Source organism: Phoxinus phoxinus (genome assembly GCF_949152265.1).
Source record: "Phoxinus phoxinus genome assembly, chromosome: 25".
NCBI lineage: Eukaryota > Metazoa > Chordata > Actinopteri > Cypriniformes > Leuciscidae > Phoxinus > Phoxinus phoxinus.
Window position 1 is genome coordinate 302,565 of NC_136900.1, and position 19,149 is coordinate 321,713.

Here is a 19,149-nt window from a genome sequence, read left to right on the forward strand (position 1 = left end):
CAGTCCAGTGTCCGGTGTTGTCTATGTTCAGTCCAGTGTCCGGTGTTGTCTATGTTCAGTCCAGTGTCCGGTGTTGTCTATGTTCAATCCAGTGTCCGGTGTTGTCTATGTTCAGTCCAGTGTCCGGTGCTGTCTATGTTCAGTCCAGTGTCCGGTGTTGTCTATGTTCAGTCCAGTGTCCGGTGCTGTCTATGTTCAGTCCAGTGTCCGGTGTTGTCTATGTTCAGTCCAGTGTCCGGTGTTGTCTATGTTCAGTCCAGTGTCCGGTGCTGTCTATGTTCAGTCCAGTGTCCGGTGTTGTCTATGTTCAGTCCAGTGTCCGGTGCTGTCTATGTTCAGTCCAGTTTCCGGTGTTGTCTATGTTCAGTCCAGTGTCCGGTGTTGTCTATGTTCAGTCCAGTGTCCGGTGTTGTCTATGTTCAGTCCAGTGTCCGGTGTTGTCTATGTTCAGTCCAGTGTCCGGTGTTGCCTATGTTCAGTCCAGTGTCCGGTGTTGTCTATGTTCAGTCCAGTGTCCGGTGTTGTCTATGTTCAGTCCAGTGTCCGGTGTTGTCTATGTTCAGTCCAGTGTCCGGTGTTGTCTATGTTCAGTCAAGTGTCCGGTGTTATATATGTTCAGTCCAGTGTCCGGTGTTATCTATGTTCAGTCCAGTGTCCGGTGTTATATATGTTCAGTCCAGTGTCCGGTGTTATATATGTTCAGTCCAGTGTCCGGTGTTGTCTATGTTCAGTCAAGTGTCCGGTGTTATATATGTTCAGTCCAGTGTCCGGTGTTGTCTATGTTCCGTCCAGTGTCCGGTGTTATATATGTTCAGTCCAGTGTCCGGTGTTATCTATGTTCAGTCCAGTGTCCGGTGTTATATATGTTCAGTCCAGTGTCCGGTGTTATATATGTTCAGTCCAGTGTCCGGTGTTGTCTATGTTCAGTCAAGTGTCCGGTGTTATATATGTTCAGTCCAGTGTCCGGTGTTATATATGTTCAGTCCAGTGTCCGGTGTTATATATGTTCAGTCCAGTGTCCGGTGTTATATATGTTCAGTTATGTGTCCAGTGTTGTCTATGTTCAGTCCAGTGTCCGGTGTTATATATGTTCAGTCCAGTGTCCGGTGTTATATATGTTCAGTCCAGTGTCCGGTGTTATATATGTTCAGTCCAGTGTCCGGTGTTATTTATGTTCAGTCCAGTGTCCGGTGTTATATATGTTCAGTCCAGTGTCCGGTGTTGTCTATGTTCAGTCCAGTGTCCGGTGTTGTCTATGTTCAGTCCAGTGTCCGGTGTTATATATGTTCAGTCCAGTGTCCGGTGTTGTCTATGTTCAGTCCAGTGTCCGGTGTTGTCTATGTTCAGTCCAGTGTCCGGTGTTGTCTTTGTTCAGTCCAGTGTCCGGTGTTATATATGTTCAGTCCAGTGTCCGGTGTTGTCTATGTTCAGTCCAGTGTCCGGTGTTGTCTATGTTCAGTCCAGTGTCCGGTGTTGTCTATGTTCAGTCCAGTGTCCGGTGTTGTCTATGTTCAGTCCTGTGTCCGGTGTTGTCTATGTTCAGTCCAGTGTCCGGTGTTATATATGTTCAGTCCAGTGTCCGGTGTTGTCTATGTTCAGTCCAGTGTCTGGTGTTGTCTATGTTCAGTCCAGTGTCCGGTGTTGTCTATGTTCAGTCCAGTGTCCGGTGTTATATATGTTCAGTCCAGTGTCCGGTGTTATATATGTTCAGTCCAGTGTCCGGTGTTACATATGTTCAGTCCAGTGTCCGGTGTTATATATGTTCAGTCCAGTGTCCGGTGTTATTTATGTTCAGTCCAGTGTCCGGTGTTATATATGTTCAGTCCAGTGTCCGGTGTTATATATGTTCAGTCCAGTGTCCGGTGTTGTCTATGTTCAGTCCAGTGTCCGGTGTTGTCTATGGTCAGTCCAGTGTCCGGTGTTATATATGTTCAGTCCAGTGTCCGGTGTTATATATGTTCAGTCCAGTGTCCGGTGTTGTCTATGTTCAGTCCAGTGTCCGGTGTTGTCTATGTTCAGTCCAGTGTCCGGTGTTGTCTATGTTCAGTCCAGTGTCCGGTGTTATATATGTTCAGTCCAGTGTCCGGTGTTGTCTATGTTCAGTCCAGTGTCCGGTGTTGTCTATGTTCAGTCCAGTGTCCGGTGTTGTCTATGTTCAGTCCAGTGTCCGGTGTTATATATGTTCAGTCCAGTGTCCGGTGTTGTCTATGTTCAGTCCAGTGTCCGGTGTTGTCTATGTTCAGTCCAGTGTCCGGTGTTATATATGTTCAGTCCAGTGTCCGGTGTTGTCTATGTTCAGTCCAGTGTCCGGTGTTGTCTATGTTCAGTCCAGTGTCCGGTGTTGTCTATGTTCAGTCCAGTGTCCGGTGTTGTCTATGTTCAGTCCAGTGTCTGGTGTTGTCTATGTTCAGTCCAGTGTCTGGTGTTGTCTATGTTCAGTCCAGTGTCTGGTGTTGTCTATGTTCAGTCCAGTGTCTGGTGTTGTCTATGTTCCGTTTGCCCTCCTGTAGGATCTTTAGAGAATTACCCTTTTGAATTGTATCCGTCTTCCTCGTCTTTCTGCCAGCAATCACCCGTGACACACATTATCTCAAAGCTATTTGAATATATATTAATTAAAGATCCGTTCAGCAGTATATGCTATTATTAATTAAGCTTTTAATCACTGTAAACCATCTGTCAAAATCATTTGTAGATTTTATTAAAAGTGTTTGATCATATGAATTGCAAGTTTATTTCTAACTGTGTGAATATATTAACTAATGATCAGTTAAGCATTATGTAATGTTAGTTATTTATTTAGTAATGAAAGTTATTATAAAGTGTTATGCTTATTTTCTTTTAATATCTAAAAGAGAACGATAACTGGGTTGATAATAAGGAATGCATTTCACTTACATCTTTCCAGAGATTGAGGAGTAACTGCTCTGTCTGGAAGTCTGCGGCGTAGCCATTCTCACAGTGTCCTCCTCACTTCCACACTACCCCTGCAAACACAACATTCCCATCATGAACAACTCACAATACTTACAAGTCTTCGTCGTCGGTTAGGAACCTGGGTGTGCTCTTTGATACCAATCTTTCATTTGAAAGTCATGTGTCTAGTATCTGTAAAACCGCTTTCTTCCATCTTAAAAATATATCTAAATTACGTCATATGCTCTCAATGAATAATGCAGAACAGTTAGTTGATGCGTTCATGACCTCAAGGCTAGATTATTGTAATGCTCTACTGGGTGGTTGCCCTGCACGCTTAATAAACAAACTACAGCTGGTCCAAAACGCAGCAGCTCGAGTTCTTACTAGAACCAGGAAGTATGACCATATTAGCCCTGTTCTGTCAACACTGCATTGGCTGCCTATTAAACATCGTATACATTTTAAAATATTGCTGATCACTTACAAAGCACTAAATGGTTTAGCTCCGCAGTACTTGAGCGAGCTCTTAACGCATTATAGTCCTTCACGTCTACTGCGATCTCAAAACTCCGGCCAGTTAATAATACCTAGAATATCAAAATCGACTGCTGGCGGTAGATCCTTTTCCTACTTAGCACCAAAACTTTGGAACAGTCTTCCTACCATTGTCCGGGAAGCAGACACACTCTGTCAGTTCAAATCTAGACTAAAAACACATCTCTTCGGCCTAGCATACACATAACACATTATAGACTTATAATTAGGCTGCATAGTTTAGAACAGCCGGGACCGGGAACACTTCCCGTAATCCTGATGTACTTGGTACATCATAAGAAGGATGGCGTCTACGCTAATATTAGTCTCTCTGTCTATCCCGAGGTTTACCGCTGTCCACCGGAACCAGGCCGTATCCAGATCTGATGAAGGACCAGCGCCAGGACACGACAACGACGCCGCTGACCTGAAGTGTCAACCAGTCTCTCCTCCTCTCCACTCCGACTTCAACCAACCGGAACTGGACAAATACTCTGATTCATTCTGAACTTCATCCACTGTTCACTCATTGGCCAGAGGAGAACTGGCCCCCGACTGAGCCTGGGTTCTCCCAAGGTTTTTTTCTCCATTCTGTCCCTGATGGAGTTTTGGTTCCTTGCCGCTGTTGCCTTACCTTATGGCTTGCTTAGTTGGGGACATTTAATATTCAACAATATTATAGATCTGCCTTAAAGGTGGACGATGATGAAATTATTTTTTGTATTATTTTCATGTTATCACTGTGAAGCTGCTTTGATACAATCTGTATTGTAAAAAGCGCTATATAAATAAAGATGACTTGACTTGACTTGACAACATTCCCATCATAAACCGCTCACAACACTTCAACACAACATTCCCATCATGAACAACTCAAGTACAAGTAAAAGTGTTTGTTATCCAGTAGATGGCAAGAATCTTCCACTAAACCTAGGCATATTTTTTCATGTTATCACCATGAATAAAAAAATGTGTAAAGTAGATCATCTTTAAATATATATATATTTCAATTATTCCAAATAGAGGCAAATAAATGTAAAAAACTAAACAAAAAACCTGAGATATATATTGTCAAATCTAAAAATCACAAGCAGATGCAATATACTTGTAATGACTTATTATTATGTTTATTGATTTGGAAACATTGTGTTTATGCTTTCTGTTATCACTTATATGCAACATTACAATGTTTCTTTTTAAGTTTTCATACCATTGTTATGTGGATGAAGGTAGATGAACCCAAAAGCAGACTGAATGCTCAAACACAAATTATTGTAGACAAAACAGAGAAAACTAAACCCACGAGGGGGCAAAACAAGACAAAAGGTAATTAACCTTGACTAAGACTCGACGATGACGATGACTAGACAGTAACAGCAAAACAATTCTCACAATACGTTTAACAGGATTCCAGACAAAGTACTCACAGAGATATATCATAAAGATAGACACGCAACGATGGACAGAGTTTGACAAGTGTTAGACAATGAACCGACACAGGACAGCAAACACAAGGGGATTAAATAGAGAGAATAATGATAACACAACAGGTGACACAGGTAAAGCTATACTGACAAAACGAGGATAACAAGGAGGGCGGGGCTAGATGACGAGACAACACAAGCACATGGCCCAAACAATTGGCCATGCGCTTGTACACAAAACATGGGTCTGCCATGATCCTGCCACAAGACCAGGAAAAACAAAGACATGATGGCAGAATCATGACAACCATTGCATCCACAAGCCCCAATGTCATATTGAAAATCACAAGGAAAAGCACTTAAAATCTCTTTTATGGAAACGATATCACGGACGCGTTATTACGAGAGAGCGAAAGCGCCTCAGCCTGGATAACATGCGAGTTTGGTGAATTGTGGCTCTATTCACATCCTGATTGTAAAGCTCAATGTGATTGGATGAAGCTGGAATGTGCTGTGATTGGTCAGTGCAGTGTGGCCATTATCTGATTGGCTGAGTTTCACTGCGTGGCACGACTCGGCTCGCTTTACTTTGGCTCGGTTTGCTCTTCCGCTGCAGTTTAGTACCGCTTCAAAGTGGGTGTGATTATAGACCGATTATAGTAGCGCTGACATTTCCTTTTTCAAGTTGCGTGCGACGGTCGTTCAAAAGCAAGTCGTTTAAAAATGTTGTATGAACAAATGATACTGTGGTGGCTGTTGCTCACTATCTAGCAGGTTTGGTGTCTTGTGTCGCAAACCCAATGACGCTGGTAGTGACGATTCTCTCTGACCAATCAGTGATCAGCGGGGTTTACACGTCACAGTTTAGTATCGCCACGGCTGGCGTGGATGGTGGAAGTGAATAAAAGTGGCCGGGACCAGGTCCTGTGCACAGTGGAAACCCCACAGCCGAGCCGAGCCGTAGCGCGCAGTGCAAACGCCAATGCTTCAGAGACATGTGCTGATCCTCAAACGAATGCCAGGCAAAGTTGTGTTCGCCACATAAAAAATACATTTGTACATTATATCCTAACTATATTGTGGGATCTCATTCTATTTATCCGGGATTTCACTTCATTTCTGTTGTATTTGTGGAGCTGGGCACAGTGTGTAGTCGTGTGTCTGTCCGTGTGTGTGTTGGTAATGTACAGTGTGTAGTCGTGTGTCTGTCCGTGTGTGTGTGTTGGTAATGTACAGTGTGTAGTCGTGCGTCTCTCCGTGTGTGTGTTGGTAATGTACAGTGTGTAGTCGTGCGTCTCTCCGTGTGTGTGTTGGTAATGTACAGTGTGTAGTCGTGCGTCTGTCCGTGTGTGTGTGTTGGTAATGTACAGTGTGTAGTCGTGCGTCTCTCCGTGTGTGTGTGTGTGTGTGTGTTGGTAATGTACAGTGTGTAGTCGTGCGTCTCTCCGTGTGTGTGTTGGTAATGTACAGTGTGTAGTCGTGCGTCTCTCCGTGTGTGTGTGTGTGTTGGTAATGTACAGCGTCTCTCCGTGTGTGTGTGTGTGTGTTGGTAATGTACAGTGTGTAGTCGTGCGTCTCTCCGTGTGTGTGTGTGTGTGTGTTGGTAATGTACAGTGTGTAGTCGTGTGTCTGTCCGTGTGTGTGTTGGTAATGTACAGTGTGTAGTCGTGTGTCTGTCCGTGTGTGTGTGTTGGTAATGTACAGTGTGTAGTCGTGCGTCTCTCCGTGTGTGTGTGTGTGTGTGTTGGTAATGTACAGCGTGTAGTCGTGCGTCTCTCCGTGTGTGTGTTGGTAATGTACAGTGTGTAGTCGTGCGTCTCTCCGTGTGTGTGTTGGTAATGTACAGTGTGTAGTCGTGCGTCTCTCCGTGTGTGTGTGTGTGTTGGTAATGTACAGCGTCTCTCCGTGTGTGTGTGTGTGTGTTGGTAATGTACAGTGTGTAGTCGTGCGTCTCTCCGTGTGTGTGTGTGTGTGTGTTGGTAATGTACAGTGTGTAGTCGTGCGTCTCTCCGTGTGTGTGTTGGTAATGTACAGTGTGTAGTCGTGCGTCTCTCCGTGTGTGTGTGTGTGTTGGTAATGTACAGCGTCTCTCCGTGTGTGTGTGTGTGTGTTGGTAATGTACAGTCTCTCCGTGTGTGTGTGTGTTCTCAGGAGAGCGGTCCTGCTGTGAGATGTGTGTGTTTTCAGGAGAGCGGTTCTGCTGTTGCTGTAATGCAGATGTAGTGAGTGGCGTGTGTGTGTGTGTGTGTGTGTGTGTGTGTGTGTGTTCTCAGGAGAGCGGTCCTGCTGTTGCTGTAATGCAGATGTAGTGAGTGGTGTGTGTGTGTGTGTGTGTGTGTGTGTGTGTGTGTGTGTGTGTGTGTTCTCAGGAGAGCGGTCCTGCTGTGAGATGTGTGTGTTTTCAGGAGAGCGGTTCTGCTGTTGCTGTAATGCAGATGTAGTGAGTGGCGTGTGTGTGTGTGTGTGTGTGTGTGTGTTCTCAGGAGAGCGGTCCTGCTGTGAGATGTGTGTGTTTTCAGGAGAGCGGTTCTGCTGTTGCTGTAATGCAGATGCAGTGAGTGGCGTGTGTGTGTGTGTGTGTGTGTGTGTGTGTGTGTGTGTGTGTGTGTGTGAGATGTGTGTGTTGTCAGGAGAGCGGTCCTGCTGTTGCTGTAATGCAGATGCAGTGAGTGGCGTGTGTGTGTGTGTGTGTGTGTGTGAGATGTGTGTGTTGTCAGGAGAGCGGTCCTGCTGTTGCTGTAATGCAGATGTAGTGAGTGGCGTGTGTGTGTGTGTGTGTGTGTGTGTGTGTGTGTGTGTTGTCAGGAGAGCGGTCCTGCTGTTGCTGTAATGCAGATGTAGTGAGTGGCGTGTGTGTGTGTGTGTGTGTGTGTGTGTGTTGTCAGGAGAGCGGTCCTGCTGTTGCTGTAATGCAGATGTAGTGAGTGGCGTGTGTGTGTGTGTGTGTGTTGTCAGGAGAGCGGTCCTGCTGTTGCTGTAATGCAGATGTAGTGAGTGGCGTGTGTGTGTGTGTGTGTGTGTGTGTGTGTGTGTGTGTTCTCAGGAGAGCGGTCCTGCTGTTGCTGTAATGCAGATGTAGTGAGTGGCGTGTGTGTGTGTGTGTGTGTGTGTGTGTGTGTGTTCTCAGGAGAGCGGTCCTGCTGTTGCTGTAATGCAGATGTAGTGAGTGGCGTGTGTGTGTGTGTGTGTGTGTGTGTGTTGTCAGGAGAGCGGTCCTGCTGTTGCTGTAATGCAGATGTAGTGAGTGGCGTGTGTGTGTGTGTGTGTGTGTGTGTGTTGTCAGGAGAGCGGTCCTGCTGTTGCTGTAATGCAGATGTAGTGAGTGGCGTGTGTGTGTGTGTGTGTGTTGTCAGGAGAGCGGTCCTGCTGTTGCTGTAATGCAGATGTAGTGAGTGGCGTGTGTGTGTGTGTGTGTGTTGTCAGGAGAGCGGTCCTGCTGTTGCTGTAATGCAGATGTAGTGAGTGGCGTGTGGCTTCAGGAATGTTCCTGCGCTCCAGCGCTTCATCTCCCACCACTGATCTAAACTGAAGAGCTTCTATTCTCGTCCTCTCCTGTCCTCCAGTAATTGTATTACTCTGCCAAAAGAATATGCCTTATCTTCTGATTACTGGCAGAACGCCAGCCAGGGACTCAGTAAGCTTTAGTGCTCAGTCCATGCTATTTATTGATGTATCCCATTTACATTATTCAATTTACCCAACCTGCTCACCAGCCTGTACTGTCTCCTGATGCGGTCAATGGCTTGAGCTTTACGTCTGTGCTGGAAGTCGCTATCTATGATCTGGGACTATGAATAATGCTGTCAGTGACAGGACAAACCAGTAATAAAAACACTTTATAAAATGAGCAGGAACAGTTTTCACACTCTAAATCTCTATATCTGAACATAGTCGAGCCAAACCGGTCAGCCACAGAACAGAAGATAGACCAAGAGAACCGATTTCAGGATCAATTTTCACAAAAAGTTTAGTTATGTGCTTGTCCTCCTCAGGGCATTACTCACTGAGACTAATACTTGTAGGATTTACTTGATAAAATCCTCGTAACAATTTGCACATTCACACATTCACACATTTACACATTCACTAACTACTGCTCTGTACAACTTATCCAGTGAAATCTACTTACTATTGAACTTAACATTCATTTGACATTTAATTGACACTATGGGCCCTATCTTGCACCCAGCGCAATTGACTTTGTACACCGACGCATGTATCATTCCTATTTTGCACCCGCGCACAGCGGACTTTTCCCTCCACAGACGCACGTCGGTAAATTAGGGAATGAACTTGCGCTCGCGGGGGCGGTTCAGCGCAAAGAGGAGCGTGTTCCGGCGCAAAACTCCCCTGGTGCTATTTTCCAGGTTTAGAAAGCAATTGCGCCATTGACCAGGAAAAAAACAGTCTAAAGACAGTGGCGCGTTGCGCGTTAGTGATATGGCATTTTAAGGGCGCGTGCTTGGCCATAATGTTAACGCGCATCCACTTTGATTCTCTAATATAAACAGACGCAGCAGTTTTCATTTTTGCAAATCATACATTATTACAAGGAAAAATATTAGCACACGAGGGAAATCATTGTTTTGTCCGTGAAGATGTGAAAAAGATCTATCTAGATTTTTGTAAAAAAAAATCTAGATTAGGCTACACATTTACCCAAATTATACGCCTGTTTAACCGAAGCTAATTTGGGTGGGTTTCTCCCATCATCCCCAGTATCACTTCTCTGTGTTTTACGGTCCTGACGAGAACGTCGGTCTCCTCGGCTGTGAACTGCTACTGGCGTGCGCCTGGCAAATCCGCCGTTATAATAGCGATCCGCCGTGGAACAAGCGCGTCTGCTCTTAAAGGGAATGTGAGAGGACGCTCTGATTGGTTTATTTCACGTTACGCCCAAACCACACCTATGAATAATGAAGCTACTTCAGACCAACCCATTTTACATTTGCGCTAGGCGCAAGAGTCATTTATCGCGCCGGGAAAATAGCAACAGCGCCGGGATCCGCCCACAAAGTTACTTGCGCTTTGCGCTTTGACACTTGCGTTTCAGATCGTTAAAATAGGGCCCATTAACATTTAATGAAGTAATTAAGTAAATATTACGTTTTTATGTTTAATTTCACATATAGAATTAAGTGTTTGCTCAAACACTATAACTGAATTAAACCACACTTTTAAAACATCTAAGTAAATGAAAAATAGATATTGTATATATTCCATACTGTATCTACATAATAGAAGTAACATGGCACAGAGACTCAACACTTGATACTCAATACCAAACCAGCAAAAGCAGTGATAAACGGAGTAAATACAGCTGGAGAACAGAATCAACATTATTACTTATTAACGTCCCGGTGCATGATGGGAACACCAGTATTAGAAAAGTTGAGTAGGTTTCACTTGATATTTTTACTCTTTAATTTCTACAAGCTTGAATTGAGTACTAACGCCTGAACGAACTTTTTTCGTGTAGAAATTACATTTGTTTTTTTCCGTAGCATTTCCTTCACCGCAGAATCATTTTTATCAGAACTGTTACACAAAGACTACACAAACCATGTGGTTTCTCCTGAAACAAACCTCACAGAAAACCACACATCTGGCTTTTGTCTTTCTTTTTATGAAATGCATCAAAGTGTCATGACAATTTAGTCTCATGTAATTCCACAAAATGAGTCAGATTACAGAAGCAATCAAAAGCTATATTGCGTGTGATATAGAGCTCAGAGGTTCCACTGTTCCTCGAGAGCTGTCATTAAACACCTACAACATGGAGACACGAGTCAAGCGCGTCATGACCCGCAGCTCGACGAGTGCCGTGTCAAGAGCCGTTGAAAATCATCTCACCATTTCACTACAAGAGACCATTTCACTGAATCAAGTGATTTGATATTGTGACGACTAATGAATAGTGTGATTTACGCATTTTTCCTGTAGATGTAGCTGTGTAAAGCAGAGGGAGTAACTTGGCTTTATATGTCCATGTCTTGCAGGAAACTTCCGGCATATTCTGAAACAGATTCACTCGAGTCTCAAAGAGATTCAGTTGAGTCTCTGTACTCAAATAATACTTGCAATCCAAAAGAATATTTGTGATGAAAGCTGTACATTTCTATAGATATACAGCAGACTGAAGCACTCTTTTGAGTCAATTCTAATTTATAGTAGCCGCCCCAAATCACTGATGATATCAGCATATTACCAGCAGCACCAGAAGAGTGAGACGAGTGAGGAAAGTGTTCAGGTGTTCAGCATATTCTCAGCAGCACCAGAAGAGTGAGAAGAGTGAGAAGAGTGAGGAAAGTGTTCAGGTGTTCAGTGTGAGAAGAGTGAGGAAAGTGTTCAGGTGTTCAGCAGATTACCAGCAGCACCAGAAGAGTGAGACGAGTGAGGAAAGTGTTCAGGTGTTCAGCGTATTCTCAGCAGCACCAGAAGAGTGAGACGAGTGAGGGAAGTGTTCAGGTGTTCAGCGTATTCTCAGCAGCACCAGAAGAGTGAGAAGAGTGAGGAAAGTGTTCAGGTGTTCAGCGTATTCTCAGCAGCACCAGAAGAGTGAGAAGAGTGAGGAAAGTGATCAGGTGTTCAGCACATTACCAGCAGCACCAGAAGAGTGAGAAGAGTGAGAAGAGTGAGGAAAGTGTTCAGGTGTTCAGCAGATTACCAGCAGCACCAGAAGAGTGAGAAGAGTGAGAAGAGTGAGGAAAGTGTTCAGGTGTTCAGTGTGAGAAGAGTGAGGAAAGTGTTCAGGTGTTCAGCAGATTACCAGCAGCACCAGAAGAGTGAGAAGAGTGAGAAGAGTGAGGAAAGTGTTCAGGTGTTCAGTGTGAGAAGAGTGAGGAAAGTGTTCAGGTGTTCAGCGTATTCTCAGCAGCACCAGAAGAGTGAGACGAGTGAGGGAAGTGTTCAGGTGTTCAGTGTGAGAAGAGTGAGGGAAGTGTTCAGGTGTTCAGCGTATTCTCAGCAGCACCAGAAGAGTGAGAAGAGTGAGGAAAGTGTTCAGGTGTTCAGCGTATTCTCAGCAGCACCAGAAGAGTGAGAAGAGTGAGAAGAGTGTTCAGGTGTTCAGCATATTCTCAGCAGCACCAGAAGAGTGAGAAGAGTGAGGAAAGTGTTCAGGTGTTCAGCATATTCTCAGCAGCACCAGAAGAGTGAGACGAGTGAGGAAAGTGTTCAGGTGTTCAGCATATTCTCAGCAGCACCAGAAGAGTGAGACGAGTGAGGAAAGTGTTCAGGTGTTCAGCATATTCTCAGCAGCACCAGAAGAGTGAGACGAGTGAGGGAAGTGTTCAGGTGTTCAGCATATTCTCAGCAGCACCAGAAGAGTGAGAAGAGTGAGGAAAGTGTTCAGGTGTTCAGCGTATTCTCAGCAGCACCAGAAGAGTGAGAAGAGTGAGGGAAGTGTTCAGGTGTTCAGCATATTCTCAGCAGCACCAGAAGAGTGAGACGAGTGAGGGAAGTGTTCAGGTGTTCAGCATATTCTCAGCAGCACCAGAAGAGTGAGAAGAGTGAGGAAAGTGTTCAGGTGTTCAGCATATTCTCAGCAGCACCAGAAGAGTGAGACGAGTGAGGGAAGTGTTCAGGTGTTCAGCATATTCTCAGCAGCACCAGAAGAGTGAGACGAGTGAGGAAAGTGTTCAGGTGTTCAGTGTGAGACGAGTGAGGGAAGTGTTCAGGTGTTCAGCGTATTCTCAGCAGCACCAGAAGAGTGAGACGAGTGAGGGAAGTGTTCAGGTGTTCAGCATATTCTCAGCAGCACCAGAAGAGTGAGAAGAGTGAGGGAAGTGTTCAGGTGTTCAGCGTATTCTCATCAGCACCAGAAGAGTGAGACGAGTGAGGAAAGTGTTCAGGTGTTCAGTGTGAGAAGAGTGAGGAAAGTGTTCAGGTGTTCAGCACATTCTCAGCAGCACCAGAAGAGTGAGAAGAGTGAGGGAAGTGTTCAGGTGTTCAGCATATTACCAGCAGCACCAGAAGAGTGAGAAGAGTGAGGGAAGTGTTCAGGTGTTCAGCATATTACCAGCAGCACCAGAAGAGTGAGAAGAGTGAGGAAAGTGTTCAGGTGTTCAGCGTATTCTCAGCAGCACCAGAAGAGTGAGACGAGTGAGGGAAGTGTTCAGGTGTTCAGTGTGAGAAGAGTGAGGGAAGTGTTCAGGTGTTCAGTGTGAGAAGAGTGAGGGAAGTGTTCAGGTGTTCAGCATATTCTCAGCAGCACCAGAAGAGTGAGAAGAGTGAGGGAAGTGTTCAGGTGTTCAGCATATTACCAGCAGCACCAGAAGAGTGAGAAGAGTGAGGAAAGTGTTCAGGTGTTCAGCGTATTCTCAGCAGCACCAGAAGAGTGAGACGAGTGAGGAAAGTGTTCAGGTGTTCAGCGTATTCTCAGCAGCACCAGAAGAGTGAGAAGAGTGAGGGAAGTGTTCAGGTGTTCAGCATATTCTCAGCAGCACCAGAAGAGTGAGAAGAGTGAGGGAAGTGTTCAGGTGTTCAGCATATTCTCAGCAGCACCAGAAGAGTGAGAAGAGTGAGGGAAGTGTTCAGGTGTTCAGCATATTCTCAGCAGCACCAGAAGAGTGAGAAGAGTGAGGGAAGTGTTCAGGTGTTCAGCATATTCTCAGCAGCACCAGAAGAGTGAGACGAGTGAGGGAAGTGTTCAGGTGTTCAGCATATTCTCAGCAGCACCAGAAGAGTGAGAAGAGTGAGGAAAGTGTTCAGGTGTTCAGCGTATTCTCAGCAGCACCAGAAGAGTGAGAAGAGTGAGGAAAGTGTTCAGGTGTTCAGCATATTCTCAGCAGCACCAGAAGAGTGAGAAGAGTGAGGAAAGTGTTCAGGTGTTCAGCACATTCTCAGCAGCACCAGAAGAGTGAGAAGAGTGAGGAAAGTGTTCAGGTGTTCAGCATATTCTCAGCAGCACCAGAAGAGTGAGAAGAGTGAGGAAAGTGTTCAGGTGTTCAGTGTGAGAAGAGTGAGGGAAGTGTTCAGGTGTTCAGCACATTCTCAGCAGCACCAGAAGAGTGAGAAGAGTGAGGAAAGTGTTCAGGTGTTCAGTGTGAGAAGAGTGAGGGAAGTGTTCAGGTGTTCAGCATATTCTCAGCAGCACCAGAAGAGTGAGAAGAGTGAGGAAAGTGTTCAGGTGTTCAGCATATTCTCAGCAGCACCAGAAGAGTGAGAAGAGTGAGGGAAGTGTTCAGGTGTTCAGCGTATTCTCAGCAGCACCAGAAGAGTGAGCAGAGTGAGGAAAGTGTTCAGGTGTTCAGCACATTACCAGCAGCACCAGAAGAGTGAGACGAGTGAGAAGAGTGAGGAAAGTGTTCAGGTGTTCAGCACATTCTCAGCAGCACCAGAAGAGTGAGAAGAGTGAGGAAAGTGTTCAGGTGTTCAGCATATTCTCAGCAGCACCAGAAGAGTGAGAAGAGTGAGAAGAGTGAGGAAAGTGTTCAGGTGTTCAGCACATTCTCAGCAGCACCAGAAGAGTGAGAAGAGTGAGGAAAGTGTTCAGGTGTTCAGCATATTCTCAGCAGCACCAGAAGAGTGAGAAGAGTGAGGAAAGTGTTCAGGTGTTCAGCATATTCTCAGCAGCACCAGAAGAGTGAGAAGAGTGAGGAAAGTGTTCAGGTGTTCAGCGTATTCTCAGCAGCACCAGAAGAGTGAGAAGAGTGAGGAAAGTGTTCAGGTGTTCAGCGTATTCTCAGCAGCACCAGAAGAGTGAGAAGAGTGAGGAAAGTGTTCAGGTGTTCAGCATATTCTCAGCAGCACCAGAAGAGTGAGACGAGTGAGGGAATTGTTCAGGTGTTCAGCACATTCTCAGCAGCACCAGGGGCCTCATTTATAAAACTGTGCGTAGGATCCTTACTAAAAGTGTACGTGCGCCCAAAAGCCAAAAATGGCGTGCGCAAAAAAATATTCAGACTTATAAAACCGTGCGTACGCCAGAACCTGCGCAGAATTCACTTTATAAATCCCACTCAGCGGAAGATTGTGCGCACATGCGTCTCCTCCCCGAAATAACCATATGTGGAGCTTACAACGCCTAGTTTTACTATGCATATCCTCATCTGCCTATCATTTGCATATGATTATTCATCCACGTGATAACATGTTTAACGGTACAAGACATTAGGAAAATATGAAATACGGATGTGCCTTGCCTTGTTTTTGAATAAATAAATCAAATAGTGTTAAATACATTTCAGAGAAAGTTTTTCTCAATCTTTTCCACTGGCCAAATAGTCTTTTTAATTGATTTATATTTTTTAATGGAAACAGATAGACCTTGTTGTGCATTATGTTTGCACAATCTGCTATTATCATGATAAGCAATTATCTCTGTAGTTAAAACATTAAAACACAGCATGCCAAAGGAAAAGTGTTCAAATGCATTGCATCCACAACAAATATTTATAGGCTATTTATTGAATATATATATATATATATATATATGTATATATATATATATATATATATATATATATATATATATATATATTTTTTTTTTTTTTTTTTTTTTTTACTTTTCAGTAAATGTCATGTAGTTTAAGTGTTTAACTCTATTTATTAGAAAATTAGAATGGCATATTTAATCTAAATGTTTATATCAGAAATAAAACATGTTATTGTGAACATGCACTGTAGCCTATTTATGATTAGGACTCATAATGAAGATTTACAGTTTTACTTCATCTGCCGTTATATAGGCTATGCGTCAGTTTCACTAAACGGCCCAACGCGCTCGCTGGCGCGGACATTTAAGGTGTGGATATTTGCTTCAAGTGATAGGCTTGGTAAATGAAATTATATTTGTATTATATTTCTGTAAATGTATAATTTTATTTCGATTTTCTGTCTAAAAGTGACCAAAAAGACATTTAACTCCAGCTCACCATCGGTGTCGCCAAACTGCTCCGTCTCCAAAACGTTCGTACGCATGGGTCAGAGTTTGCGTGCAGGTGCGCACATTTTCCCGTCAAGTTTGTTTTTATAAATCACAACTTATGCGTCGGAAATGGCGTACGCCTCTTTCAGGGCCTGTTTTGTGCGTACGCAACGGTTATAAATGAGGCCCCAGAAGAGTGAGAAGAGTGAGGGAAGTGTTCAGGTGTTCAGCACATTCTCAGCAGCACCAGAAGAGTGAGAAGAGTGAGGAAAGTGTTCAGGTGTTCAGCGTATTCTCAGCAGCACCAGAAGAGTGAGCAGAGTGAGGAAAGTGTTCAGGTGTTCAGCATATTCTCAGCAGCACCAGAAGAGTGAGACGAGTGAGGGAAGTGTTCAGGTGTTCAGTGTGAGAAGAGTGAGGGAAGTGTTCAGGTGTTCAGCATATTCTCAGCAGCACCAGAAGAGTGAGAAGAGTGAGGAAAGTGTTCAGGTGTTCAGCATATTCTCAGCAGCACCAGAAGAGTGAGAAGAGTGAGGAAAGTGTTCAGGTGTTCAGCATATTCTCAGCAGCACCAGAAGAGTGAGCAGAGTGAGGGAAGTGTTCAGGTGTTCAGCATATTCTCAGCAGCACCAGAAGAGTGAGACGAGTGAGGGAAGTGTTCAGGTGTTCAGGTGTTCAGCGTATTCTCAGCAGCAACAGAAGAGTGAGAAGAGTGAGGAAATTGTTCAGGTGTTCAGCATATTCTCAGCAGCACCAGAAGAGTGAGAAGAGTGAGAAGAGTGAGGAAAGTGTTCAGGTGTTCAGCGTATTCTCAGCAGCACCAGAAGAGTGAGAAGAGTGAGGGAAGTGTTCAGGTGTTCAGCATATTCTCAGCAGCACCAGAAGAGTGAGCAGAGTGAGGGAAGTGTTCAGGTGTTCAGCATATTCTCAGCAGCACTAGAAGAGTGAGAAGAGTGAGGAAAGTGTTCAGGTGTTCAGCATATTCTCAGCAGCACCAGAAGAGTGAGACGAGTGAGGAAAGTGTTCAGGTGTTCAGCACATTACCAGCAGCACCAGAAGAGTGAGAAGAGTGAGACGAGTGAGGGAATTGTTCAGGTGTTCAGCGTATTCTCAGCAGCACCAGAAGAGTGAGACGAGTGAGGGAAGTGTTCAGGTGTTCAGCATATTCTCAGCAGCACCAGAAGAGTGAGAAGAGTGAGGGAAGTGTTCAGGTGTTCAGCATATTCTCAGCAGCACCAGAAGAGTGAGAAGAGTGAGGAAAGTGTTCAGGTGTTCAGCGTATTCTCAGCAGCACCAGAAGAGTGAGAAGAGTGAGGGAAGTGTTCAGGTGTTCAGCGTATTCTCAGCAGCACCAGAAGAGTGAGAAGAGTGAGGAAAGTGTTCAGGTGTTCAGCATATTCTCAGCAGCACCAGAAGAGTGAGAAGAGTGAGGGAAGTGTTCAGGTGTTCAGCGTATTCTCAGCAGCACCAGAAGAGTGAGAAGAGTGAGGGAAGTGTTCAGGTGTTCAGCGTATTCTCAGCAGCACCAGAAGAGTGAGACGAGTGAGGGAAGTGTTCAGGTGTTCAGCATATTCTCAGCAGCACCAGAAGAGTGAGAAGAGTGAGGGAAGTGTTCAGGTGTTCAGCGTATTCTCAGCAGCACCAGAAGAGTGAGACGAGTGAGGGAAGTGTTCAGGTGTTCAGCATATTCTCAGCAGCACCAGAAGAGTGAGAAGAGTGAGGAAAGTGATCAGGTGTTCAGCGTATTCTCATCAGCACCAGAAGAGTGAGAAGAGTGAGGAAAGTGTTCAGGTGTTCAGCATATTCTCAGCAGCACCAGAAGAGTGAGAAGAGTGAGGGAAGTGTTCAGGTGTTCAGCGTATTCTCAGCAGCACCAGAAGAGTGAGAAGAGTGAGGAAAGTGTTCAGGTGTTCAGCGTATTCTCAGCAGCACCAGAAGAGTGAGAAGAGTGAGAAGAGTGAGGAAAGTGTTCAGGTGTTCAGCGTATTCTCAGCAGCACCAGAAGAGTGAGAAGAGTGAGGAAAGTGTTCAGGTGTTCAGCATATTCTCAGCAGCACCAGAAGAGTGAGACGAGTGAGGGAAGTGTTCAGGTGTTCAGCGTATTCTCAGCAGCACCAGAAGAGTGAGAAGAGTGAGGGAAGTGTTCAGGTGTTCAGCGTATTCTCAGCAGCACCAGAAGAGTGAGAAGAGTGAGGAAAGTGTTCAGGTGTTCAGCGTATTCTCAGCAGCACCAGAAGAGTGAGAAGAGTGAGGAAAGTGTTCAGGTGTTCAGCGTATTCTCAGCAGCACCAGAAGAGTGAGAAGAGTGAGAAGAGTGAGGAAAGTGTTCAGGTGTTCAGCATATTCTCAGCAGCACCAGAAGAGTGAGACGAGTGAGGAAAGTGTTCAGGTGTTCATCATATTCTCAGCAGCACCAGAAGAGTGAGAAGAGTGAGGAAAGTGTTCAGGTGTTCAGCACATTACCAGCAGCACCAGAAGAGTGAGAAGAGTGAGAAGAGTGAGGAAAGTGTTCAGGTGTTCAGCATATTCTCAGCAGCACCAGAAGAGTGAGACGAGTGAGGAAAGTGTTCAGGTGTTCAGCATATTCTCAGCAGCACCAGAAGAGTGAGACGAGTGAGGGAAGTGTTCAGGTGTTCAGCACATTACCAGCAGCACCAGAAGAGTGAGAAGAGTGAGCAGAGTGAGGGAAGTGTTCAGGTGTTCAGCACATGCAGGGCTCTCGTGGCCAGGAACGTCTCCGGCCAGATCCAGAAGAAACGCAGAACAGATGTCAGGAGCTCTTCCACAGAAGTGTTCTTCCCCGGACTAACCGCAGTAGCTTACAGACCTAGAAGACCTTTTGTGTCATTAGAGACATAATTTTTAACCCTCCTAAACTTTTCAGAAAAGGATCACTCATAGAGATTATTTTAACAATTTGAGTTTGGAATATCTATGTGTATATATATATATATATATATATATAAAAATTTTAATCATTCAAATCGGTCAAAAATGACCAAAAAGCTTATTAGGCCTAAATAATTTTTTTTATGGAATTATCTCCATTTTGACAAGATTGTTTGTAAATCACCTTTAAGATGTGCATTACAAATAACCTTACAGCCTTACAACATGATACTTCCTCCCATAGTGAAGATATTTAGTGTGTTTCACATTTCACTCACGACCCAGTGATTCCCAGAGCTGAACGAGTGCTTTATCTCACACTCCACTGAATATCTCCATCATAAGAGCTTGGATCAGTATACATCACAGAGATGTAAATACACTTCTAAATACAATTAAAGTTATGCTTTACTACAATGTAATTACAACTAAAATATACTTAGTACAAAATTAGTTGTTTCAAAATAGCACACTTCAAGTTAACTAATCATTAACACTCTTGCAGTAAACTAA

General features: G+C 44.6%; 1 protein-coding gene across 6 annotated transcripts in view; it reads right to left on the bottom strand.

The window, feature by feature from the left end:
* insc (INSC spindle orientation adaptor protein) overlaps nucleotides 1-19,149 on the bottom strand; it is a 321,619-nt gene that overhangs the window by 280,030 nt on the left and 22,440 nt on the right. For all 6 annotated transcript variants that reach the window (XM_079604170.1, XM_079604168.1, XM_079604166.1 and 3 more), the window contains exon 2: nucleotides 2,899-2,987. In XM_079604170.1, the coding sequence (XP_079460296.1) occupies nucleotides 2,899-2,954 (56 nt within the window). In that variant the 5' untranslated portion in view covers nucleotides 2,955-2,987. The remainder of the gene's footprint in view (nucleotides 1-2,898; nucleotides 2,988-19,149) is intronic.